This window comes from Lates calcarifer, linkage group LG13 (genome assembly GCF_001640805.2).
Source record: "Lates calcarifer isolate ASB-BC8 linkage group LG13, TLL_Latcal_v3, whole genome shotgun sequence".
In the NCBI taxonomy this organism is placed as follows: domain Eukaryota; kingdom Metazoa; phylum Chordata; class Actinopteri; family Centropomidae; genus Lates; species Lates calcarifer.
Genome location: NC_066845.1, coordinates 11,325,506 through 11,352,617, shown reverse-complemented (window position 1 = coordinate 11,352,617; position 27,112 = coordinate 11,325,506). Strand labels below are relative to the sequence as shown.

The window sequence follows — 27,112 nt, the reverse complement described above, 5'->3', positions numbered from 1 at the left end:
TCGCCTTTCTTTTACTAATCATATCATTCACCTGCTCTCTCTGCAGACTGTCCCTGGCTTCGCTGTGTTCCTGTGGGACAACCAACCCAACCCCAGTAGCTGATTGACAACAACCAGCCAGCCGGACAGACTACTGTTCTCTAGCTTCCTATTGGCTGGCCGCCACAGCTTCCCCCCATCCTGACTGGCTCTGGCGGGAGTGTGGATGGAGCCAAGGGATCTGGTTGGCTCGGCCCGACCCAAAGAGGTGGAGTTACAGGGAGGCAGGGTGGGGCCAAATGAAGAGGACCAGGAAGGAGCAGGGGGCATCGGTTTGGTGCGCGGCGACGATGTGATTAACGGTGCCATCAGCGAAGGGGAGGGGCTAGAGGAGCAGGGGGAGGGGCTTCTGGAGGAACAGGAGTTCTCCATCAAGGAAGCGAGTTTCCAGGAAGGAAGTCTAAAGCTGAAGATCCAGACCACCAAGCGCACCAAGAAGCCCCCTAAGAGCCTTGAGAACTACATTTGCCCGCCAGAGATCAGGATGACCATCCGGCCTCCGGTTGGAGAGGGCAAAGCGGGGCGGCAGGGACGAATGGGAAGTGGGGCTGGGGCTGGGCGGGGCCAGAAGGAGGAAGAACGAGGACCCCCCAGAAAGAGGGTAAGCACACAGCATTTCGTTTATAGTATGTTTTTCATAAGTTTGAGTTTTGACTTAGTGAAAAACTAAAAACCTATCTCAACATCTCGCTCCCTCTCTCGCACACTCCACCTCTTTCTGTACCTCTCTGTCAGTAGCTCCTTTCCCTGCTTGGTTACACAGGGTCAAAGTTTGCTGCGTAATTGAAACCAGTCATTGCTAGCTAAGATCACACGGTGACACACACACACACACACACAACCACACAACACACACACTCACATAGGAGCTGAGAATAGGGCTGACATAAGCAAGTGACAGCTGGTGTCTGCTCTTTCCATTTGTGGTCATATACACACAGTCCTTTTCCTGTCTCCTCTCCTGTCCTCCTCTCCTCACCTCTCCTCTAATGAAATCAGTTCTTGTGGGTCACGCCCCTTCACCCACCCTCCCCCCGTCCTCCCTCCCTCCATCACACCCTTTACACACTACACTGGTGTTTGGTGTGTGTGACACTGTGTACGTACAGGTCCTTGGGGGAATCTAGTGTTTGCAGTGTGTGTTGACCTACACAGTGGTGTGTGTGTGTGCGTGTCTGTGTGTGTCCAAACCTGACAGCCATCTCGATGTCACAGAGCTCGACAGGCCCAGCAGGAGCGGAGGCGTCACGTTGTCAACATGATGCAGGGCCATGTTTTTGTCGTGTTGCGCCTCAGTCTTGTGGTTTTAAGCCAGATTCAGGTGGCTAATCGGACTGCGTGATTGTTTTTTTTTTTTTTTTTTTACCTGAAACCTAGTCTACTATGTCAGCTGTATCTTCACTCGATGTCTGTTTTGGGTCAGTGTTTGAGAGGGGTCTGCAACCAAAAATGTGGCCTGTTCACATTTCAAAATCCAATCAGCATCATCAAAGACCTGGACTGTAAAACCCACTCCTTTTATTAAGAAAATCGTATGGTCTTTAAAATCAGATAATGGAAGGAAATACAATATTATAATACAATTTGAGATGGCATGCTGCTCATCCTGTCAGTAAGGCTACCTGTAGTCTCATAAAGCCAGTGGTAAACAGGTGTATTGTACACTCTATATATATAACTGGCTTGGGGTTGGGACCCATAAAATGTGTCATCTAAAGCTGTCACTAGATGATTAACAGGAGAGCAATACAGGAAAAAAATTGGCTACGCAAAGTTTCATACTTTCAGACGTGCCTCAAATTGAAAAAGAAAGATTGCTGCTCTATGTCTGTGTCTGTCGGGTTTTTCAAACAATTGGAACATTGGTTGAAATCACCAACCCACTCAAAGACTGAGAAGTGATTCAAATGCAAAATTGCAACCAAATTGGAAAGAAAACACGTGGGTGTTTCATGCTTTGTCATCTGCAGTTCTTGACATCATCCACAGCCACAGTTTCACCCAGTTGTGTCTGCAGGATGTGCATTCCCACCACAAAGCAGACCTGCTCTTACCTCTCTGTAAATAAAGTATGAAAATGTGCGCTCACCGCTAAAAATGTTCTATGTTTGTATCCAATGAGTACGCTGACTGAGCTGAACCCTGCGCTCTGATGTTTTGGGCAGCCATTCTTAATCCTGCGCCATCAGTCCCCATTTGGAAACCCACTGCTACAGTATGATTGACAGAGGTTGTCATAGTGACAGGGGCAGCAAGCTGGTCTCTATTGAGGTTTGAGGTTTGGGGAGATGAGGGGAGGAGGGGAGTGGAGGATGTGTTGGTGTTGATTCAGATCAGTTTCAACCCTTCATCCCCTACGCTCTGTCCCTCAATCACACCCTCCCCCATCCCCCTTCCCTCTACATCCTTCCACCCATCACCTGCCACCCCAAGGGTGTAATACAGGCAGACTCACTGGAGAGGAACGGGTTAAAGAGAGAGGCTGGGCTGCTTTCCGTCTTTCTGTCCCCCTCTCTTTCCTTGCATGTGTGCGAGTGTGCGCGCATATGTGTGTGTGTCTGTGTGTGTGTGCGTTGAGGTTAAATACTCTCTTTGTGGTGTGTGTGAGGCTGTGTGTCAGGAGGGGATGGGAGGCGAGGGGGGGAGCAGATGGACAGCCTCTCTGCTCTCTGTTGTATTGTGTCCAAATCTACTCTTTCCCTCTTTCTCTCTTTATCTTTTATCTGCCTCTCTTTCTCTACCCCCAACCCCCCCCCCCAGTCTTTTCTTCCCTCGTGTCTTCCTCTCTTTACTCGCTCCTTTTTTCACCACTCTTTTCTCCCTCTTCCTCTCTCTTTCACCCTCTGTTGTCTTGTAGCAGATGGCAGCGTGGGGCAGCAGCAGCAGCAGCAGCAGCAACAGAGCAGAAGCCAGAGTGTGAGCAAGAGATGGGGAGAGGAGAAGAGGGGGTTGTGGAAAGAGGAGGAGGTGGAGAAAGGAGGTGGGGGTCAGGCATATGGAGAGCCTGGTTAAGGGGCCCCCTCAGAGGGAGTGTGTGTGCATGTGGTAGTGTGGTGAATAGAGGAGGGGGAGAGGCAGGATACAATAGATGCCCATTAAGACAGAGATTTGACTCTAATAGACAGAGAAGGGGAGAGACAGACAGACAGATAAGTAGGCAAACATGTAGAATGGTGCAAAGAAAGACATGGAAATGCCATGTTTTAGTCAGTTCTTTCTTTTGAAGCAGCATAAAAATCTGCAGTCAAACCTCTCTTCTCTTCTTTTCTCTTCTCTTCTCCATTTAAGATAAAATTAAACTCTCACTTATTCATGTGAGTGAGCCTAGGATGTACCAGCAGATAGGGATTATATAAACGTTCACAACTGACTAATTCAACAGTGGAGACAAGCTAGAAGGTGTAAAAACACATGGTTTTAAACGCACACTGTCTCCTAAATTACTTACTATATAGTGCACTTTATTTACCCCCTGCCAATTTATTTGAGTGTAAAATGAACGTAGCACATAGTGCAATCCCAGAATGCAGCGAGTGGCATTTTATAGAAGCACCTGTCACCGATGACGCAAAACAACAATGAATCAGAAGTGTCCATAATCCCAATTTAATGCTCACTATAGAGTTAAATTACTGTGTCTGTTACGTAGGGAGTACTGAATGAGTGAACGAGGGAGAGAGGAGGAGGAGAGAAGATGTCATTTGCCAGTTTTAAAGGAAATCTCTGCCGCCTATCATCTTCATAGCAGGCATCCATAACCAGGGGGTCAGTGAACAGACATGTTGTGTCAGGGGACAGACCCACGCACACACATAAACGGGATATGATGGGCTCCCCTTCTCTGTCTCCAGCTGACATTACACACATGCTGAACGTCCTCTCACACACAGCTCTTTGTCTGGGCACGCTGTGTGTGTTTGGAAGATGAATGTGTGTGTTCTAACGGATTGGGTCCCGGGTCAACCACTGCATCACTCCTCCAGACACACATGCCCACGTGTACACACGCACAGTTATCGGTCCGATGCCTACACATGGGGAAGCATACGCAAGCTAGAATGCATCCACTCTCTTTCTCGCTCACACACACACACACACACACACACACACACACACACACACACACACACACACACACACACACACACACACACACACACACAAATCATGTTGAGCAGTGATTGCAGTTAGAGAGAGTGTTTTCCTGGTTATCTGTCCAGTTCTCTGGACGTGCCAAATGTGGCTCTTAATCCATTTCACTATCTGTGGGGAGAGATAAGCCAGAGCTTTTCCAGGAGTCCAGGCCAGGCTGTGTGTTGTTGTTGTTGTATGTGTGTGTGTGTACGTGTGTGTACGTGTGTTTGTATTAGTGGGTGTATGAGAAACCCTGACGCTAGACACACACTTATCTTGTCTTGACAGCCCCTCTGCTTGGTGGTCCCCCTGGCTGTGTGTGTGTGTGTGTGTGTGTGTGTGTGTGTGTGTGTGTGTTGCTGCTTGGTGGTCTCCCAGCAGTGTTTGGGATTATTATGTGTTAGTCAAGTGCATTCACAAGGAAATTAATGCTGCCACAGTTGCCACATCGAGTGTGTGCGCATGCAGTACGTGCACATGTGTGTGTGTGAAATGGTTAGCCTTTTGATGTGAGCTTTTTTATCCCTGGCTGAGATGGCGGTTGGTGACCTGAGGGACTTGATGAGCTCATAAAATAGGAGCGTGTGTGTGTGTGTGTGTGTGTCAGCTTGTGTGTGAAGTGTTGTATTTACCCACAGAGAGCAATCCTTGACTGATTTATGAATGTGTAAGAACATGAAATGATCACCTCTAATATGTCCTGACCAAACTGTCATATTGGACATTTTTTGGTGTCTGTCTTTGTGGTGAAAATAACAAGGCTTTTATTTTGGTGTGTGTGTGTGGGTGTGTGTTTGTGTGTGTGTCCGCAGTGTGCAGTCTTTGAGAGTAAGAGCTGGGAATGCTTTAAGGGGCGTTTCCCTGTGGTTGATGGGGGATGGGACATGTGTGTATGTGTTCGTGTGTGTGTATGTGTGCATGTGTGCCTGCATGCTGGGGAGGGGTGAGTGATTTAGCACCACTGAAACACCAGCTGTCCATCTGTGTCTGACCCCCATACACACCCCGTACACATTTGAAACACACACCGACACCTACACTCACACACACACATCTCGCATCTAACCTCTGATCAGCTCTTGAATATCCCTCAAACCTGAAGAAAGTCCAGACAAAACACAATCTGTTCATCTGCCTTTCTCCCGCCAAACACACACACACACACACACACACACACACAAAAATACATTACACTAAGCAAGATTGCTCCCTAATCAGCTCTGCAGTAGTGCTGGTGCTGCAGTGTATCCACAATAAATGACTCTGCAAGGTCACTCCTAGTGAGCACACATACACACACACATGCACACACACATTTGCACATCCAGACACACACAGCCACACAAAGAAACGCTGGAGGCTGGCAGAAGAAGAGATGAACTTTGACCCTGCCGGACATTCAAAAGTCGAGGTGATAGCTGGACTCCACAGTTGTGTAAGCCTCTGTGTGTGTGTGTGTGTGTGTGTGTGTGTGTGTGTGCTGTATTGTTTGTTTGTGCGAGTGGGTCAGGGTTGAGACAACTGGAGTCTGGCCTTTGCTTTCTTACCCTCAGGGCTGGATTTGGTGTCTGTGTGTTTGTGTGTGTGTGTGTGTGTGTGTGTGTGTGTGTGTGTTTGTGTGTGTGTGTGTGTGTGTGTGTGTGTTTGTGCTGACCATTTGGTTGGAACTGTAGCTAATTTCTCAATCAGACACACACATACCATCTTCTCAATCCGTCCCAAAGGTCAAGCCCTATTCATTCACTATTGTGTCCACTCCCAGTGGGTTGCTGTTCCTCTTCAGGCAGATGCAAGCAGACTATAATAGTCGGTCTAGCTCATGTTACATTTTAATGAAGACCTGAGGCTGCTACTTGCACTTAAAGAAATGCCAATGGCTCAGTCAGGGAGCGGTTACCAGTGAACATGAAGGCATTTTATATTGTCAACAAATATTTGGCAAAAAATAGTTTTAGCTTTTAGGATTAGCAATAAGAGTTTCAAAGTGCTTTACAGCTGATAGTAATTTTTGCAACAGCAAGTAGTCATTCTTAAAATGATACAAAACAGACTCTGTGTAGTAAAAAGAACACCAAGTCACCCTCCAACTATAAAGAAAACAACAAAATGGGAAGCCTAAATCAAAATGGTCATGGTTTTGATATGGCAACATCAATATAAGTGTGGACTCTATGAAAAACATATACAGGCCTGAATTTGGTTTTTGGACAGCGGGTGACTTTGACTCACATAACTGTGGGATAAACTGGAGGGCGGCCATGTTTGATGTCCTCTGCGGTCACGAATGATGTTGAGTCACAGCATCATGTGTTCCTGGTGGCAACTTTGTTAGTACGGCTCCATCATGCCTCTTCCTCTGTGGTTAGTCAATGTGTGTGTGCGTGTGCGCGCGCATGTATGTATGTGTGTACGTCAGGAGGAGTGTATCGTGTGGTTTTGAGAGGAGGTCCAGCAGGGATAGAGGGTGATGTTCGGCGCTGTGAGGGTTAGAAAAGGGGGGATGATGGGGAGTCGGAGGAGAGGAGGAGCAGAGTATTGACTTTCACTGTGTCTCACTTGAAGCGTAAGTGTGTTTGTCAGTGAAATCTGATGGCCCCATCAGCTGTCTGGGACACGCCTGTCAGAAGAGGGGTGTGTGTGTGTGTGTGTGTCTGAAGGCCAGAGAGATGCCAGGGGAGAGGTGGTGGTGAGAGTCATGATTGACTTTGATAACAATATTTTTAAACCATGTTAACATTTTTAACATTGTTTTGCAAACACACTTCATCCAGACACAGTCACCAATATGTGACATTGAAAGTATGTAATCATATAAATCATTAAAAAAAAACTCTAAGTCTGGGCTTTTCAGACATTGTTAGTTTGTGTGTGTCATTCTGCCCAGTTTTCTGCTGCTTTTCATGTCTTTGTACCAGGCTTTGTAAAATAATCCGTCTGTAGTTCTGCTGTTTATTTATGCTGGTTGTCTCTTAAGTATGGATGCGGACATGAATAAATTATATAAATGTGTCTGTCTGTCCTTCTGTCTGTGTGTCTGTCCCTTGGGGCGGCTCAGACTAAACAAACAGCTGTGTTTATGAAGCAGGGAAGAGCCACAAGGGTCTTCTGTTTAGTGGTCCATTTCAACACACACACACATACGCATGTGCTCACATGCACACACATGTACACACTCCCGAATGCCCCGTGCTCCTCATCTTTTACCTGCCCTCTGTTGTGTTTTTGCCCCCTTGTGTTTTCTGCCCTGGTCGGTCTCTCTCCCTCTCTCTCTCTCTCCCTCTCTCTCTCTCTCTCGTGGCCCCCTCTGCTCGGTGCAATGCTCGTTCACTCTCAGACCGAGAGGAATGCCACTCCGTGTGACCTCTCACCTACAACAAGGAGGGGTGCCGGTTTAGATGAGGGAGCGAGGGGCAGCTGCAGTCATGTGCCCAGGCCTGGAAGGAAACACACACAAACACACACACACACACATACACAGAGAGCCAGGTTGTTAGCTAAACAGCACACACTCAAATTGTAGCATAGTTTTGTACGCACTGGTGCAGTTCTAGATGTAGAGCGCTGATTCTCTCGCCTTTCTTTGTGACTGTCTGAGAAAGTGTAGGATACTGTGCTTTGGTCTGTGTGTGTGTGTGTGTGAACGCACGAGTGGAGTGCAGCCTCACACAAAGGCGTTATTGTTGGTGTGAGGGGGCCTGAGGGGAGGCGGGCAGTCTGATTGGTTAAGACTATTGTGTCTCACTTTGCCCATTCTCTCTGTCACTGAGGATGTCATTACAGTGGCTCTCCAACTCTCTCTCCCTCTCCTTCTCTCTCTCTCTCTCTCTCTCTCTCTCTCTCACACACACAAGCTGGGGATCATCTGAGGACTTGAGATATTCACAGAAACATGTAGACTAAGCAATGAAAGTGTTACTTTACAAGCTTTAAACTTGGAGTGCAGACACTAGAGTCATTCTTCAAGACATAGTAATTCCCCTGTCAGCAGCTATTTGTAAGCATCACTTGCTGGAAAACAATTTGCTTTCCAGGAGTAGTGGCTATTTTCAATATTGTTGTCCATCCAACAGTCCAAAGATGCTCAGTTTTAACTGATTTAAATCTAATATGATGATATAAATAAAGCTTGGTAAAATGACTGAAACTGAAACTGGGACGTCCTGGTGGTTGTGGGTTCTAAGTTGCTGGCCATGTAATCGCAACAGTTCAAGTCCAGCAGGGGAAGTTTGTTGCATCTTTCCTTATCTCTAACTCGCAACATTTCCTTTCCTGTGAGCTCTCTACTGTACATTACCTAATACTGGCAACAAATTCCCAAAACACACACATAAAAAAAGTTGTTTCAGCTTCATATTCTGAAAATTGACTACTCAATTACTTTCACCAGCGCTCTCCGGTGTGATTATTTCACATTATTTGCCTTTGCTTTGCTTAATGAAATCAGAAAATAAGAGTGATAATGTAGAACTGTAATGTTAGTACAACAGAACATCACATGTCTCCATTACTCAGGTTTATATCTCCCAAATGTGCACAGAAACACACAGGTGATTTCTTCATGTTTATTGCCTCAATAACTACACAAGGTTGCATTAGATTGCATTATTTTTGAATAACTAATAAGTGAGCGAGGATTCATCATTACAGACCGCTGTTTGCCAAAGAGGAAGTGTTTAATCTCGGCGCAGCTTCTGTCTTGAATTACCCATCGTTCTACACAGGAAGTCATCCCTTAGGATTTAGAGCAGCTCATTGGTTGTTAATTGTTTCCTGTTGTACAGAAGTGGTATGATTGGGTCATATGGTGTGCAGAGTACAGTGAACAACACGTTCCTTTGGTTTTGTACTGTGTGTTGTGCACATGCGCGTAAGGGTGCATAATTTACTTCCCCCCAAATAGACGGATTGATTAAACAGCATTCTATTTATTCATGACGCATGTATAAGACTTGTTCATGTGCTTTTGCATAGAGAAATAATGTGTGTGTGTGTGTGTGTGTGTGGCCAGTCTCTATGCCTGTGTACATTTTCTTTGTGTTGAGCATGTGAGCTCACTGAAAAGCATAAAGCTGTCACTGGAGGTTCAGCCGCGTCCTTAAAAGGAACAATTGGTACATAATCGCTGTAATAATCGCTATGAAAAAACTGTTCTTAGTGCTATTCACAACACACATATGCCTTCGCACACACCATTAATGCTAATAGCGGGGATTAGATGTATACTTTGTGTAGCATGTAAATGTGTCTGTCATTACTTAGCGCGTGAAAACCTCCAATTGCGCCGTAATAACATGCTTCGGCTCAGCCAATCACAGGCTTTTGTTCGGATTGAGTCATCTACATCTGAGCGTGTCTGAAGAGAGTGTGACAAGGAGACTCTTGGGTGTTTCGCTGCTATCTTTAGGAGCACTCCAATCTGAAGGATTACTGCTGCAGACGTAGGAGGGAACATTTTACTTGAGACCTACCGCTGTGCATTAAATCTGGCTTCTGCCGTACAGTTACAGCTAAAGGACAGATGTATTGTAGATCGTATGCTTGATCATGCTCAGCAGGGAGGGCACATAGCAGCACGTAGGAAAGAATATGCAGCAGAAAAAGTGAGTTTTTGGCCCCGGATAATCAAGCACTTTCTGCTAAACTGTGGCTGCAGGCTGAACACATAGTTTTGGAATTGCAGCATTAGTCCAAGAGTGGAAGTTTTGAATGGAGCCCAATTTCCAAACTTTCCCACCCAGCTTTCCCAGAAGATGCTTTGGCTGGCACAGATGCCATCAGATCAGAGATAGGAAAGCGCTGGCTGAGGCATCCGCACGTTAAGTGAAAACAGACACACACAGACACACGCATACACACAATTTTAGGCAGTGGGCCTGATCCCAGTGATCAACAAACTGTCCCACCTTGACACCCCCCGACCCCCCCTCCCTCCTTTTTTTTCCCTCCCCCTTCTCCTCCCTCTTTTCTCTCCCCTGCTGTGGGTCTCCTCAGGCACATGAATGGAAGTCTTTATTCCCGGGAGAACTGGTGGGAAGAACGAGAGAACGAGAAACAGGGATGGAGGGGGGGGTTAGCAGGGGAGGGAGGGGAGGAGAGAGGCGGGAGGGGGGTTGGGGGGGGGACTGTGAGAGTGGCTGCAAGATCAACACAGTGCCACAGCTCCTCTTTTCTCCTCCATTGCTTTTCCCTCCTTTTCTCTGAACACCCCCACCACCACCCCCTCTTTTTCTAAGTGCAGTGGACACAAAGCCGTGTTAGTATTCATGGTGTTTGTTTGCAGAGGAGCTGTGTGTGTGTGTGCGTGTGTGTCCATGTGTGTGTGTGTGCAGAGCTGTCAGAAACACAGATCACAGAGAAGCAGCGCTCTGAATGGAGCTGGAGAGAGGCGGACTGTGGTGGGGGGTGGGGGGTAGAGGGTGGTTGGAGGAGGTGGTGGTAGTTCCCACAGGGGGAGAATGGTCAGCTCCAGAAAAGAGAAAAGAAGAAGAAAAGGAGGGATGAGATGAGGAGGGGAGGTGGTGGTGGTTGGGGGGCAGCACACAAGGCCACAGGGGCAGAGGGAGACAGCATGGTGTCAAAGCCAAGGAGAGTGTGTGTGACAAGGAGAGAGAGGGAAAAAAAGAGAGGATCATATCAATCATAAGGTTTCGGAGGGAACTAGTTGTAAATGGGTCCAGGCACCTCTCCTCTTGTTTTTCTGCTGGTCCTCTTCTTCCCTCTCTCTCTGCTGCTCTCATTCTTTCAGTAACCCCTCCACCCCTCCCCATTTCTCTCTCTCTCTCTCTCTCTCTCTCTTCCTCTGTCTCTCTGTGCCTCTCTCTCTCTCTCTCTCTTTCTCTTTGTGTGTCTGTCTGGACAGCTGCCCAGTTCCATACACAGGGAAAAATGAAACACTCTAACCACCGGGCGTGCAGCCAAATAAAAGGCTGCGAAAAACTATTTGAAGGGCAGCATGTTTGCGTGTGTCTGTGTGTGTGCGTGCATGGAGTTTGTGTATATGTTTGCTGGTGTACATGTGTATAAGTGTGTGTTTGTGTTTGTGTGTGTGAGCACTGGGTTGTGAGATTTGGGTGTGCCTGTTTCGGGTGTTCTTTCCCAGTATAATGGTGCAGCCAGGGTGCTCTGTGCGTGTACGTGTGGGCGTGAGGGAGAAGTTCCACTCTGAGGTTTCGTTTATTCAACAGTGGAAAACGAACGGCCGCGGGAGAGGAAAAGGGCAGGACGGGCTGTCACATACCTCCCCTCGCATCAGACTGGAGGACAGGAGAGTAGCAACGTTTTACATCCCAAATCTCGAGTGTGATGAATGCTACATTCAGACACACGCCACACATTTGTCAGTAAATATATGCTGACTTATTTGCAAAGTGCCTTTCAGTTGGGTGATTGCAGCACTTAGTCACATATTATCCATGACCTCCTCCGCTGCGCTCTGACCTTATCTGATGGTTACATCACCAGTGGAAAGGAATGTGCAGCTCGATATCTGCCTGCATTCGGGTTGTTGAAGAGCCTTTTGTGTAACTGACTGAGACCAATCCATGTTGTTACAGTGCTGGCCCAGAGGAGGACATCCTAAAAATGGTTGTTGACCTAGCTGTGGAGTACGACCCTTAACCCCTGATCACAGCCCCTGAGAGCCTTGAGGGAAGGAGAGCGCATCAGATGGGGTTGAGGGCTAAACATGCTATGGGTCTGTTTTGTGCCAGCCTCTCTCCTCTTCTATATTTGATCTGAGGGGACTTGAAGAAGACAGACAGCAAAGAAGAGGTTGGAGCCTCGCGGCTCTTGGCGCTTGTTGTGAGTTGCTCCGGGGTCAGAGTCCACGTTAGTGCTGATCTCCTGACCGCTGCCCCCTGCTGCAGGCCAGCAGTAGCACAGGGGGATGACAGTCTCTGTTCACACACCTAGTGACAAGAGCAGGGCTGTGTGCATGCAACAGAAGTACAGCAAACATTTCTCTGCTTTTCAGCTGTGTGGAGACTTCAGAGTATACAGTTTTACTGTATGTGATAAGGACAACAGCAATAAAGGGGCAATGCAAACAAAACAAGTGCACAGTATATATCAAAATGTTGATTGATCGTATGAAAAACTGAGTTAAGTTGTATGAGTGAACTAGGTTGTAAGAGGCAAGAAGAAAAAGGAATTCTTTTCACACTGTGTTGACTACAACAACCATGGGAGTACCTCAGACAATATGCCACTATTTATATTTGCTTGTGTGGATATCAGACAGCGAGTGTATTTTGCCTGGAAATGCTTCATGGAATGTGAGAGGCATAGAGGAGGGGAGAGGGTGGTGGAAGGGAGGAAACTAAGAACAAAAAGCTGAACTGGTGCCAATAACCCAACCTCAACCGGAAAGGGGAGGGTGGTGGTGGTGGTGAAGGGTTTTTTTTTTTTTTTTTCTTTTTTGCTTTCCTATCAACAGTAGGAAAGGTGTCCATGCATCCTCTCTTTATTATCTAGTTGTGGTTGCTTTGTGGTTAGTGGGAAGGATACAGGATTTTATATGTGTGTGTGTGTGTGTGTGTGTGTGTGTGTGTGTGTGCGCGCCTGTCTGTCGCTCTCTGACCACCTCCATCTCCCTGTCTGTCTGTTATTCTGTGCCCTCCTTTAACCTGAAACAGCAGGTATTCTAGGACAGGTTAAATGAGAAAGCACGTGTGTATCAGGTGTCTGTCATCTTATCCCTCTGTGGTCTCGCGGCGTCTCCTCTCCAGTGTCACTGTGCACGCACATGCATCTTACAGCTGAAAGGACACCACAGTGTTCAGGAGATAAATGAGAGTGTGCACGTGTGTATAATCACATGCATTTTCAGGCATTGTTAATCATTTACGCTGCTCTGTGTTTGCTTGCGTGTGTGTTTTCATCCATGTGTTGTATGCTGTGTTGCTTGGAGTTTGTGTGTTTTTTTGCGCTGGTGAGTGAGCGCAGCTTGCGTCTGTCTGATAAACAGCTTCTGCAGCCAGTGTGGAAGTACAAAATGAGTGTCACCGTCTGGTTACTGATGGGACAGCAGAAAGAGAAAGAGGAAGAAAAGGGTCGGATAGCGACAGAAAAGGGATAGAGGAGACTGAAAGTGGATGATGAAATTTCAAAACAGGACATTGGCATTTTAAATGATAAAAGAAATGAACTACATGCATGATATATTTCACTACTTTGTGCGTGTGTGTGTGTATGTGTGTGTGCACAACTGAGTGTGTATGTGTATCTGCAAAGAAAAAAAGCTAATTATCTGGCAAGATGCTGATACATCCAGACTAAAATTGGTTGCCTGGCTGTGTTCATACATTAGCATTTTGTGCTACTACGTGTGAAAGCAGGATTGCGTAAAGATTTTGTAAATGTGTACATCTACTGTATGCATGTGTGAGGGTGTGCGCTTGCATCGCCTCTGTGTACATACAGAGAGGCAGGCTTGTGGTTAGGTTACATCTCCCTGCAGCGCAGCAGAACTGTGTCTTGTTGCGTCATACTGAGCCTGTTAATAACAGGCTAAACCACAAAGGCCATCCGCTGCTCTATTTCTCATCTTCCAGCAGTACAGTGATTATGCAGCAGTGATACATTAAGCAGGGTTATGTTGTCAAGCACGGTATATCAAGCTTGTGTTTTACATGGGCAAATGTAAAGTGGTTGCTGAGTGAAGGCTGACCTAATATTTGTGGCCCCTCACTGGACAAATGTAGATAAATTGTGCCATAGTTTTCAGGACCTATATTGTATACAGGGTGACAGTCTTTTAAGTGTGTATGACTGAGCAAGGCTACTGTGTTTAATACTGTGTGCAGTTAGACACCCCCAACTCCATCCCCCCAGCTCTCACAGCATGCAACATCCTTGCCACAGGAATTTAATTGCTCTGTAAACAAGCCTTTTGTCTTGTTGCGCACTGTTTGCTCATGCACACAAGATGTATTAAAAGCTTCAGTCCTGCCGTGAAAAGAGAAAAATGTCATATCAGGGCACAACAAATCACTGATTTGATATGGACCAACATAAAGAAACTGTATGCAGAACTGTATACTATATGTATTATCTCTGTGAAGATAGGCTGGGGTAGGATGTTATGAAGCCAGGAAATAGAGCAGTCATATTTTTATGATCACATTATCATTATCATATCATTTGTCTATCCCTGCAGCTATATAAAGCTGTCTTGTGATTGTAGTGTGTGTGTAGTAACCAGTCTTTGTCTCTCTTCTCTGTCGTCTCCAGACATACGAGCGCCAGTTCAGAATGCCTGAGCAGAGAGAGGGAGGCCTGCTGCAACTACTGGGAGATCACACTCCGCCCAAACACCAGCTTCGCGGCTCCCTCCTTCCTGCGCACACGCTTTCACACACACAGCAGACACAGCACACCCTGGCGCAACAATTCCAACACACCCATGCGCACCAACACCAAATCAATCCAGACTGGATCGTGTCTACAGCACCTTCTGCGTCCCCGGCCAATCCTGCAGATTCTGAGCCAGCCAGAGAACTGGCGGGAGCCAGCAGGAGCTTGCTGCTCGATCCAACCCAGCCATTCTCGCGGACGGCGACACGGAGCCCCTCGCCTCAGAGATCCCTGACTCCAGACCTGCAGTTGCCAGTGGTTACAGATGCCAGTATTCTCAACCTGACCTCTCTCAGCAGGTATGGTTCATTTTCTTGTGTAGTGGATCTTATCATGAGGCTACATCAAAAATACATTATTGTATTGTACATTATGCATAGGATGGGGGAAAGTCCATACATTATGGTACTGTGATATTTTATGCAATATTATATATGTTTACAATACAATAATAATGCTACCGCAGTGAAAATGTATCTGGATACAAATTAGGTAATAAATTGCAGTATATTTCATGATATTTTAATGTATAACACCATTTTTTAGTAAGATAATTGAATCAGGGCTCAATTGTCATCTGGTGATACTCACTCCTGTGTATGGTGACCCACAAAAATAGTGAATGATCATACTTAATTTTCTCTCTGTCTACGTCTCTCCAGGGGGAGGGGTTTGCAAGAGGTCAGCGAACAGCTCTTTGGGAACATCAAGAGGAAGTACGGCAGGAAAGACTCTCAGAGGATGCTCTGTAACCCCCACAGTGCTGATTCACCTTGGGGAAGACAGACAGACAGAGGATCGGAGAGCCCGACTAATTCAGAGGAGAGGCAGAAGTACAGACAAGAGGAGACAGCTGAGCGGTTCCACGAAGAAAGAGAGGAAAGGAGAAAAGAGGAGAGAGAGCGAGCTATTGCTGGGAGGAGAGGAGATGAAGAGGACAGAGGGATGCACATGCTGACAGAAGAAGGCAAAGGAAGAAAGAGGCGGAGGAGGCCTTCTTTTGACGAGTCATTTTCTGTAGAGGAGCAATCACAGCAGCGGCAGGACTCTGACACTACAGAAAAGCACCAGCCAGGGCCCCCAGAACCCAAAGTAGCACATAAGATGGAGAGTCACAAAAATGATTCTCGACTCACAAGTCAGGCTGATGTCAGTGGAGAGAGGATAGAAAAAGCAGAGAGGGCAGATAAAGGCGATAAAAGAGAAAAAGGAGAGAGGGCAGACAGGGCAGAAAGAGGAGACACAGTTACAAGTGGGCCTGACCCAGAGTCAGCTTTGAGTGCAAACAGAATGAAAAAGAACCCTGTGGGTCGTCCTAAGATCAGCACAGACACCCTTAAACACAGAGAGTCTACTCACAGTCTCATCAACAAACCCAGTCTTAACACAAACCCAAGACTCCCTAGCCCAAATCCCAGCCCCAGCCCCAGGAGTAGCATCAGTCCCAGCCCCAGCCCTAAACCCAGGTCTAACATTAGCCCCAGTCCCAGCCCTAGACCCAGGGTGGCCCTGAGTCCCAGCCCCAGCCACAGCACCAGCTCCACAGCCAGTTCCAGACCAACCAAGGCTAAGGACAGGTGGTCTTACCTGAAAGCTAAAAGCCATGCCAGCCTCACACCACCCCAGAGGGACAACCGGGGTGTCCCACAGACCCTAACTGACCCGCCTTCAGCCTTCCCCATCACCCCCTCCAGCCCGCTTTACACCAACACTGACAGCCTGACCGTCCACACGCCCATCAAGAGGAAACGAGGACGGCCCAAGAAACAGCCGCTCCTAACCGTGGAGACCATCCATGAAGGCACCTCCACTTCTCCTCCAAGCCCACTAGCACAGGAGATGTCTGCGGGGCTAAATCGCAGGAGGAAGACGCACACACTTAACACAATAATGCAAATGGCATCCACGACCACCGGCCCCAACTCTAACGGTCTGAAACTGAAGCGTGGCAGGGGTCATTCCAGGCCAATGAATAAGATGAAGCTTGGGAAAATGCAGACTATCCTGAATGAGATCCTTTCAGGTTCCAGTCAGAATGGCAGCCTGTCTCTGAAGTCGTCTTCTGTCCCCGTTACCTCAGCTATGAGCGCCATGGCATCCACCATCGAGGCTCGGCTGGGAAAGCAGATAAACGTCAGCAAGAGAGGAACCATCTACATTGGTAAGAAAAGAGGGCGGAAACCTAGAGCAGAAACCCAAGGCTCCAACCCTCCCAAAACCACTAGGGACAAGCCCCCCCTGTCTGTTTCCTCAACCAGTCTCTATGAGAGCCCTGTAGTGCCTTCCACCACCTCGTCTCCCAGCTCCAGCGCTCCATCCATAAGAGCCAGCCACTCTGACGCCACTATGCCCAGTTTGCAGCCCATCTCGGCCCTGCCCTCCAAGCCGCCAAGCAGGGGCTTCCTCTCTGGGGGGTGGAAGCTGTCTCCTCCACGTCTTCTGGCTAATTCACCCTCCCACCTGTCAGAGGGAGCATCAGTGAAGGAGGTGACCCTGTCCCCCATCAGTGAGTCCCACAGTGAGGAGACTATTCCCAGTGACAGCGGGATTGGGACAGACAACAACAGCACCTCAGATCAAACTGAGAAGGGTCCAGCCTCTCGACGCAGGTACAACACACTGCTACCACTGTTGCATATTTCAGACATATATTCATAAAAGTGGTGGTTTTAATGTGACTTAATATTTTATGTTTTGTTCCTTCAGGTACTCATTTGATCTGTGTGGGTTTGAGGCCACGGAGGCAGCAGCTCTGGAGGCATCCAACAGAGGCAGCAGAACACAATGTGAACGACAAGTGACTGCTGTTGACAACTTCCTATCACAGCAGGAAAAGAAGCAAAAACACCATCGGCGGAAGAGGAAGTGCCTACAGAGCCGGGATCATCTTCACTTTCTCTCTGAACTGGAGGAGGTTAGAAACTCTATAATGATTTCTGTGTGTTTGACCAAGTACTGAAATGTCCAATTGGTGTATTCGTCTAAATGTTTCCTCTCTTCATCCTCCCTGTAGGTTGTGTTAAAGCTCCAGCAGCTACGAGTATCTCACAGGCGATACACCTGCTACCCCCAGCACCCATATCCCTCCATTTTCCGCCTCAACTTCCATCATTATTACCCAGTTACCTACGACTCCTACCCCTGTGACTCCAGCTCGTACCTCCGCAGGAGTGCTGATCTGAAGGCTAAGAGGAGGCGCGGCCGTCCAGCCAAAGCCAGCGAGCCAATCACATCGAAGCTGCCTTTTGTTCAAGGATATGGTTATCCGCTGGCAGGGGGAAATTTCTATGCAGCACCGTATGCGATGCCTTACGCACCTCCTCTGAGTCTGGGCTACTTTCCCCCTGCTCCCCCGTTTTACCTGCCCCACCACTCGCTAGGACCTGCACCTCCATCTCCCTTCATGAGGCCTGCTGTGCCCCCTCCCAAGGCTTTCCACTCCGGCGGACACTCCAAGCTCCAGCCAGGGGCCAAGCTTCGCAGTGCTACTGGCCCACTGCAGGGGCCTTCTGTAAGAGGAGAGGGCCTCGGATCCCTGGGCAACGGCAGTGCAGGTGGTCTCGCAGGGGTTCGCCTCCATAAGAGGAAGCACAAGCACAAACATAAGCACAAGGATGAACCCCTCCTTTCACCACGAGACCGGCAGGAGTTGGGCGGGCTCTTCAGCGGAGCTAAGACCACTGCACGTCTCAGCATGCTGAATGACAGGAGGGACTTGGCCAGTCAGGGCTCTTCAAAGCATCTGGAGAAGCAGAGGGGTAGCAGCAGAGGCTCAAGCCTGGGATCCAGCTTAGGCATGTTTGAGTCGGACCAGCTGTCCTCGCGCTCTCTCGCTGACAGCCAGTTCCACTCCCGTCAGACTGGACAGCCAATAAACAGCTTCATGAGCAGCTACAGTAGCCAATCGCAGCGGTCAGAGTCAGCTTCTGACCTCTTTTTGGGGTCACGGGAGGACGAGCGCGGCGGGAGGAGCAGGAAGACGAGGCTCGCTGTGTTTGGAGATCAGGGCTTAATGTCATTCCAAACTGCCAGGCAGGAGCCAGGACAGATGAACAAGTGCTCCAGTCCCTCCCTCGCTGGTAAGAACCTCTTACATCAGGATTACCTGTTCATTTTTAAACCTCACTGTGTATTTACAAGGGAGCGCGCTGCCCTTTTGCCATGATCAGAAACCATGACAGCGGGAATGGTGGGAGGGTGACAGCAGTGACATGATAAAATACATTGCTTACTTTGATGATGTGTTGGAGGTTTGAGGTTAGCCCAAACTGCAATAACCGCCTGTTGCTTGCTTGTCTAACCAGTTCACTTATGGCTAGACTTCCTGTAGCTACCTCACATTAAAAGCCATGCACGTTTCACCTGTGAAAAGCTTCTGATATGAAGCATCAGTGGGAGGTGTTCAGCTGACGTTAACAGCACTGGACCTCATTACAGATCCAATTGAGAGGCAAAGGAGAACAGATTGTGAAACAGCGAGAATCCTCCATCAGAGAAAACATGGACAGGAATATATTAGTGAAACAAAACTATAACTAACACTAACCTCTACAGATAAAAAAAGAAGATGAAACTTCTTTTTTTTTTCACCTGTGTGACTGCAGACTTAACTGATGAGTTTACCATGATGTTGACATAGCTTGGGTTGCTGTGCACACATCCAGTGCTCCCTTATCCAAGCTATGTCAACATCATGATTAAGTCAGGCTAAATCTGCATCATACAGAGCAGTGAAGCAAAAGGGTCTACAGTGCAGTTAATACATCCTACACCAAAGCAGAAAAGAGACACATATATGGGTTACAAGCCAGTTATGCATAATCTTTACCTGCCGAGGTTGCAGAAATGAAGAACATAGCTAAATTAGTGTTTGCAAAAATAATTGATGTCCAATATATTATTCTGTTCCCTAGTGATAAGAGGCTTGTTATTTGCTGGGGTAGTTTTAATCACATAATTACTCAGAGTTAACAGGGCTTTCCCCTATTTTAAATGTAGATCGGAGCTTGCTCATCAAGGTGATTCCTATTTATAAATATGCTATGTACAGCATTATCAGTACTTAAAGCAGACAAAGAGGCAGGGTAGCCCGAAATTCTCACTACCAAACTAATGTGTATTTTGGTACATTCTGTATTCTGCTGTCTTTGAGCACATCTGGCCGGGGATAGAGAGAACGTAATGCATGGATGGAGACGACTATAATTCACCAATCTCTCCTTCCTCCCCTCCCTCCCTCCCTTCCTCCTCTCCTGCCAATGCCTTTGCCAGAGATATATTATTCACACAGTGTGATTTATTTTCTACAGACACGCCGTAAAAGGCCCTTGCCTGTGTTAAAAGAGCTGGCTGGCAGCCAGGGGTTTAATGACTGGGGCCTAGTCCAGTGGCGGGGAGGAGAAGCCAGGGGCTCAGTTAGAATACACCCCCCCCACACATACACCCCAGGGGATCCAGGAGGGATGACTCATATACACACGCTCACACCACCACCCCCACCCTACACACCCCCTCACCCCCACACCTCCGCCTTCCACGTTATCCCCCCAGTGTTGTTATACCTCTTCTACCTTCCATGTCCTTCCCTTTTTCCCCTTGTGCTGCTTCTGCAGTTTTTGCCCTTGCTTTCCTCCCTTTGCTGTCCCACAATCCTCATGTCCATACGCAGATTTCCCCTTGTTCCTCCACCTCTTCCTCCCCCTCCCCCTTCTATCTCTCTCCTTCCTTCTTCCCTTTCTTTTTCTGCCTTTTTCCCTTGTCTCCCCTCCCCCTCGTTCCCCCATTACCCTCTCTTTTCCCCCATTCCCTCTGCCCCTCCTCTAGCATGACTTACTGCTTCACTTCACAGCTTTAGCCCAATTAAAACATAGGCGCGTGTGCATACGCATGCATGCCACACAACCATACATATACTCATGCACATGCTGGCATAGACCCACTCTGATACACACAGATATACACACACAGATAGATAGATCCCCATACACAAGATGACATAGATGCAAAATCCATATTATTATCTGAGCATGCAACTGTGTTTGTAAATTATTCCTTAATAGAAGTAGTTACTGGTGATTTAAACCATCTTATTTTTTAATGTGTGTGTATGTGTGTGTGTATCAATCTATCACATGCATATTTGCATAAAACCAAGCATCTACTTCTGACTTAATGAGAAATATTTTGTTCAAACACACACATGCACTAAATAATATACATTAAGGTATCATTTTATCCAGCCTGAAACCTGGTCTCAGCCACTGCAGTGGCAGTGGATAAGTGAGCATGTATCTGTGTGTTGTAGTGACTTCCTATTCCACAGAGAAACAGGTCCTCAGTGCTATACGGCCCCTCACACTGCTGAAGGTCACCGGTTTTATGTTCCGTGTATGCAGCTCATAAATTTCTGCTACTTTGTAGTGTGTGTGTGTGTGTGTGTGTGTGTGTGTGTGTGCGTGTGTGTGAGCTGAGCGTGTGCACACTTCTGTTCAGCTCATAAACTACCGCTACTTAGTGCTTTCTGCATTAGACTAATTTCACTGTCTGCCCTGAATACTTGAGCAACAATGGAGTGAGATGTGCCTCCCAGAGTTTTAAATGAAGGGCAGTCAGGCCTCTCTTTATCTTCCCTCTACACTCCAGAACTCTTAATTTTCCCTTAAACATTCCCATTTAGTTTCTTTAAGTGTTGAAAAAACATTGTGAGAGTATCACATATATATTTAGTATCTGCTACTTGCAGCACTTCACTGAAGATAAGTGATGCCATGCTGTATAAATAAATTGACATATTTTCAATGCCTTGTGCATCACTTTTCCTGCAATCCAGCCCCACCATATTTGGCGAATAAAATTCAGAGCTGTTTTCATTTAACGCAGTCATCAATGTGTGAGAGTACTGCAGAAACCCGCTACACTGTATCAGCAGGATTCTGGAGGAAAAAGAGGAAAAGAGATGATTAGGGAATCCAGGAATAGGAGTAAAAGCTCAAGAAAAAGAGACCAAGCATGTTGTATGCACACTGCTTGGGGACTGGTGGCTGATTGTGCTTTTCCTCCATTTTGGCTGTGGCTCAGTCTGAGCCCTGGGAACAGTGCCCAGACAGAGAGGAGGAGGAAGAGGAGGGGGAGGAGGAGGTGGGGTGGGGGGGGGCTAAGAAATGGGACAGAGATGGGAAACAAAAAGAGTGACAGAGACGGACCAAGACCAGGAAGAGGTTTCTGAAATAGAGAAGGAAATGAAATGGTGCAGTGTTACCAGTTTAATTGAAAATTAGAGAGCAGCATATTGCTGCCCATGAAGAGTAGAGAGGAAAAGAGAATGAGAGTGATGGGGAAGGGGGGAAACAGAAAGGATAGAACAGCGTGTAAAGGGCATACTGCCCAGTTCACCAGTGTGAAGGAAACAATATGGCTCCAGTTTCTTCTGCTCAGCCATTCTGAACTGCCGAATTCATTATTTGTGTGAGTGTATGCATCTGTGTGTTTTTGTATTTGTGTCTGTGTGAATATGTGCATCTGCAAAAAAAAAATGTGTCGATATGTGTATGTGTGTGTGTGTGTGTTTGGCTTTTTGGCAGCCTGTGCTCCAGATGCACAGGGTTGTTATTGTGTAGCGACATATTAAATGGTTGAAGGAGACATTTCTGTGGGTTTCCTGCTAGCAGAATGGGCTCTCCTCCTCTCCCCTCTCCTCTCTGCTCTCTAGTAGACAATTACAGGATAGGATCTGCTCTCCTGGCTCAGCTGGGCTTTGAAAGGCTTACATGAATATGTCAAAATTAGCAGGAAGCTCTTGAAGCAACAAAAAAAAAAAAAAAAGATTCTCTCCATGAGCAAAATTGGCATGATGTCTTTCCTGGCCTTTTGTAGGCTGCTCATTTTGACTGACACACAAGCATGAAAACTCCTTTCCCTTTATAGACCGTGCTCTGCTATTTATTTACCTTGTGATGTCTCTCCTCACTCATGCTCACTTCACTCTCTCCTCTCCCAGGTGTTCCCAGTAAGCGGAGGTATAAACGTCGTGAGGTGGAACAGATCCAGAAGGATGTCAGGAGAATGCATTCTTTGAACTTTGAGCATGTGCAGAAGATCCTCCGTGCCAAGCGCCTGCAGCGACAAGCCAAAACAGGAAACAATGTCATCAAAAGACGGCCTGGGCGGCCCCGAAAACAACCCCTAGAGGAATCAGTGCAGACCAGCAGGAGGGAGGAAGCCCGGGCTGATGGTCTGGGTTTGGACATGTTGGTCAGTAGGAGAGGTGACGGGAGGACTCTGGGGATGCCCGTCCTGGAGAGGTGTGACGACCTGCCAGGTAGGCAGATCCTCAGGCCAAACTTGACTCCCGAGCCTCTGGAGTTCTCCAATCATGATTCCATCTCAGCAACGATCGAGACCGTGGTGCATCAAGCGCGGTCGGTGGCTCCGCTGGCCAAAGGGGGGAAGCGCAGAGGCAGGGGCCACAGCAGGGACGAATTATGGGCTCCCTCTGGTCAATAGACCCGCAGGAGAGAGAGCGACTCCGTGGCCGAACGGAGAGCAGTCAATGGAGTCAGTGCTGTTTCAAGCCTATCAGATGCAGTGCCCTTAATTTTGGGACTCCTCGGTGCACTTTGACTTGTTTCTTCTCTCTGATTTGTTGTGAGGACTACAGTGGGTCAGTGGAGAAGCAGGAGAAGGGAACACCTCTGGTGCCACCCCTTTGTTTGCTAAACCCAACCAGACATGAGCCTTTCAAGGATTCGTTGGACCTTCATTTTCAATGGCACTATATGGTACTATTTGATACTGAATCAGATGCTATAAAAGTGTGTGGTACTTATGATAGTGTAGGATATTATGTGATTCTTTATGTATCTGATACAGTGATGTGGGAAACCAGCTCATAGACATGTACTGGCATACAGTATATCAAATAGAATTGTTGTACCATAGACAATGAAAGTTGTGTATTGTTTTATAACCAAAAACAGACGTGGGTGCGACTCAAGACAAGTTTGTTTTCAGACAGAAAGAACCACATGTATTCATTCATACACTCATTATTGTGTTTATATCCAGGGGGCATTGCATACAGGAGAAATATCAGGTGTGTTTTCGGTAAACCTTAAAATTGGTTTAATGCACTATGAAAAAAACCATACACTTGCATCAATCAAATGCAGCACTTACATGCTTGTTCCAGCCTTATGTTTTGGCCTTCGATGGTGTGGATATCCATTCCAGAGAGCATGCATTATTTTAATCAATTTGTATATGCAGGCTGCGCAGCCAAAAGCGTCTAACCGAAGCCCCGGTCTGAATCGTGATTGGACAGTTCAGCAGAAGAGGGCTCTCAGTCAGTGTTTTGAAAAGCTAATCCCAGTCTTTCTACTTAACATGATTTTCCATCCATATCCTTGGAAATATTTTTGGAAAGTAAATCTAGTATTTAGGTTTAGAAACCAAAGTCTCAGTATTCAGTGTAAGGATGTATTATTTAAAAGAATCTAAATCAGAGTTTGACAAACTCTCCACCATGTTGGCACCAATGTCAAGCATTCCTATGTGCACTCTAGAATGTAGCCATCTTGGATTTTTTTGTGTCAATATGTTAAGCCTTTGTTAAACTCTCTATACGGTATCTGTGGCTTTGGGTAGTGGTTGGTATTTTCTCAAATAAGTATTTCAGAATTAAGCAATGGATCAGTGTTTCTTTGGCAACTCTGTTAAAAGTTTCATTTCAGGAGATTCTGTTTTCTTTGGGTGGGGTGGGAATCTCAGTTGCAGCGGTTCAACTTGTGCCTTATGTTTCTTTCTCTCACCAATTTACATTTGACCTGAGAAATATCAAGTGGCAAAGAGTGCCCCTAGAAGTTGACCCAAAACATTCATGATTGTGCATATGACGCATGTGTCTTAGTCATCAGAACCCTGACACTGCCTGTGTCCCTTCACAGCTTCCATAGTCAGCATCCTCTGTCACCGGGCACTGAGTCGCTCAGCTGCCTTCTAGTTTTCTGACTGACATCTTCACCGCATAACTAGAAGGAGCTGGACTGATGGAGATAATATGATATTACTGTATTAAATACACATCATGTACTGGCCTACACACTGCTTCACAGCAGTAGTGGAAACAGAAAGGTCCACTGTATCAGATGTGTTTCTATCCAGTGGTATTGATTGTACTCAATGCCCCAGATATATAATTGAAGATCACTTGCTCTGCCTAGTGTATAACCAGTTATTTACAACATGCAACTTATTACATACTAGGCAGAGAAGGAACAGAGGAGGTTGTCATGGAAACCACATTCTCGTACATTGTTGTTTGCTATGCATCAGGCCATGCCTGGCAATGACCTTAAAAGGAATTTCTGTTCTGGGTCCACCCTTCAACAAAGAGAAATAAGTGGTCTTATTTACTGAATAAAATGAATTCATGTAACAAGAATTGTGAATAATACCAGTAATAATTTGTAATAAGTTGTGCAGAAAGTGACTATCATTTCATGAAAACTATAGTTACTGCAACTCTATGCAGTACAGCCTTAACCAGATGTAAAACTACAGTATTGAAGTGTTTGTTGTAAATAGTGTTAGTATGTCCATCCTGCATGGATACCTGTTGGGCTCGGCTATGCTGGGACTGTCTCCCTAAAACCACAGTAGACCTTCTCTCTCTATATTAAGACTGCTCAAGACCCAAGAAAACACACAGAAATTATTGCCAAAATTGATTTTCCTATTCGACAAATTCTGCTGTACATTATTCCAGTCCCTTAAATTACACAGAATGCTAAAATAATTTGCCTTATCACACCTTTTAAACAGTTTTTGGAGGATACAAACCCCACTGTAGTGCACTCGCCAAAAATAGGAATCCCCACTGACTTGTAGCTGTATTGCCTGCAGCCAGTTGGGGCAGTGCGGTAGCATGAAGAGTAAGCAAGAAGGTTGTGTGTGTGGGGGGAGTTCTCAGAGGAAATAGCCAAAAATACACTCGTCCTAACGTCAGCATGCTTAACCTTGCTTTGCTAGATGACTTTCCGTGGGTCTGCAGTCTGTTGTGGTGAAGATGAGGTCTAGATTTGTGGTCCATGATGTGTAGAGACTAAACGCTTGGCAGCTTACTCCTCCATACTGTGGTCAGTCAGTGGTCTCTGATGTAAGAGTTAAAGACCCCAGGTGTTGTCTGTCCTGTCTGTCTCTCCTTACCAGCCAATGCTCCGGTGCCTTCTAACACTGACAAGTATTGTCCTAATCCAGAGCTTTCACTCTACACAGAGACTGCAGAGGGGATGTGGCTGTGAATAGGGTTCAAGGTCACTGTTGTTGTATTGTATTTAGCAGGCAATCTGGACCAGTGGCTACAGGAGGCCCCCCAAACACTGACGTAAGGATCTTTTACCTTGTCTTTGGTGCTAGCATCAAGGGCAGTGCAGCAGTGTTTGACCTTAAATCAGTGGTTGGGGGCGTATGTACTGTAGTCCACATTTACCAGCTCCCTACAGCAACTAGGATGAGATATAATGGCACCTAAATTTTGATCACCCCCCCACCCCCCATTCCCTATGTAGCATGCTGTGATGAGTGTCCTACAAATGGAGTGAGGGGTCATGTGAGACAGAGCCTCATAAATGTACATGTAGTCATCCTCACAGCATACGTTACAGTTCTAAGCTATAATGTTGTTCAAAGCTGAAAGTGCAGATGAAGCATTGAGAAAACCAATAAATGTACTTCTTTAGAGCACAAAGTGAGCTCTTCTAACAGTGTGGGCATATTTTAGTTTGTATACATAGTGTATTTGAACCTTTTTCTAGAGTGGGTTTCCTTTATTTGCATGCTCAACTTGATTGTATGCATAAATATTTTAGACAAGCCGAAAGTTGAATTTCAATTGAATTTGGAGCAAGACTTGTACATTGTTTGATATGTTTCTTTTTGTAATGAATTTTTTAATTCATGAAGCATTTTTGTACATTGTATGAATATTAAAAACTGCAAATATTTGACATATAGAGTAAATACTAGATGCGCATGCATATGCATATATCCTTCACAGTATGTATGTGTAAATGTACACATATATTTTGTATTTGCATTTGCTGGCATACAGATATATGTCTTAAGCACATATATACATGCAATATATATGTATATCCATGTCCGCTGGCATGCTTTTGGTCATGTTTATCTTCCATGATCTTGTAGGTTCTTTTTTTCTTTTTTTTTTTTTAATTTCTCTTTCTTCAGAAAGAAAAGCTCATTCTTTTGCTACCCTTATGTTGGCTGGCAGCGTTGAGCACTTATTAAGAAGAACTACAGTTGAAGTTGTTCATGTTATCCATTGTGTGAAATAATAAATGACTTTATTGACAGCTGATGGTGGCACTTGTTTTCTTATTCCTGAGTAAAGCTGAATCGGATTTAATGCTCTGACCACCTAAAAAAACTGCTTTGTCACATGCCAAGATAAGGCTGATAAAGTATTTTGTGATAAGAGCCAGTTGGGACTTTGCATGCGCACGCATGTGTGTGTGTGTGTGTGTGTGTGTGTGTGTGTGTGTGTGTGTGTGTGTGTGTACAGCGTACATGC

At 46.4% G+C, this 27,112-nt stretch overlaps 1 protein-coding gene across 2 annotated transcripts in view; it reads left to right on the top strand.

The window, feature by feature from the left end:
• The window catches only part of setbp1 (SET binding protein 1), a 33,951-nt gene extending 7,054 nt beyond the window's left edge, over positions 1 to 26,897 (top strand). For both annotated transcript variants that reach the window (XM_018669057.2, XM_051075363.1), the window contains exons 2-7: positions 47 to 640; positions 14,404 to 14,825; positions 15,189 to 17,135; positions 17,233 to 17,440; positions 17,540 to 18,605; positions 22,523 to 26,897. In XM_018669057.2, the coding sequence (XP_018524573.1) occupies positions 206 to 640; positions 14,404 to 14,825; positions 15,189 to 17,135; positions 17,233 to 17,440; positions 17,540 to 18,605; positions 22,523 to 23,028 (4,584 nt within the window). In that variant the 5' untranslated portion in view covers positions 47 to 205 and the 3' untranslated portion in view covers positions 23,029 to 26,897. The remainder of the gene's footprint in view (positions 1 to 46; positions 641 to 14,403; positions 14,826 to 15,188; positions 17,136 to 17,232; positions 17,441 to 17,539; positions 18,606 to 22,522) is intronic.
• The last annotated feature ends 215 nt before the right edge of the window (positions 26,898 to 27,112 follow it).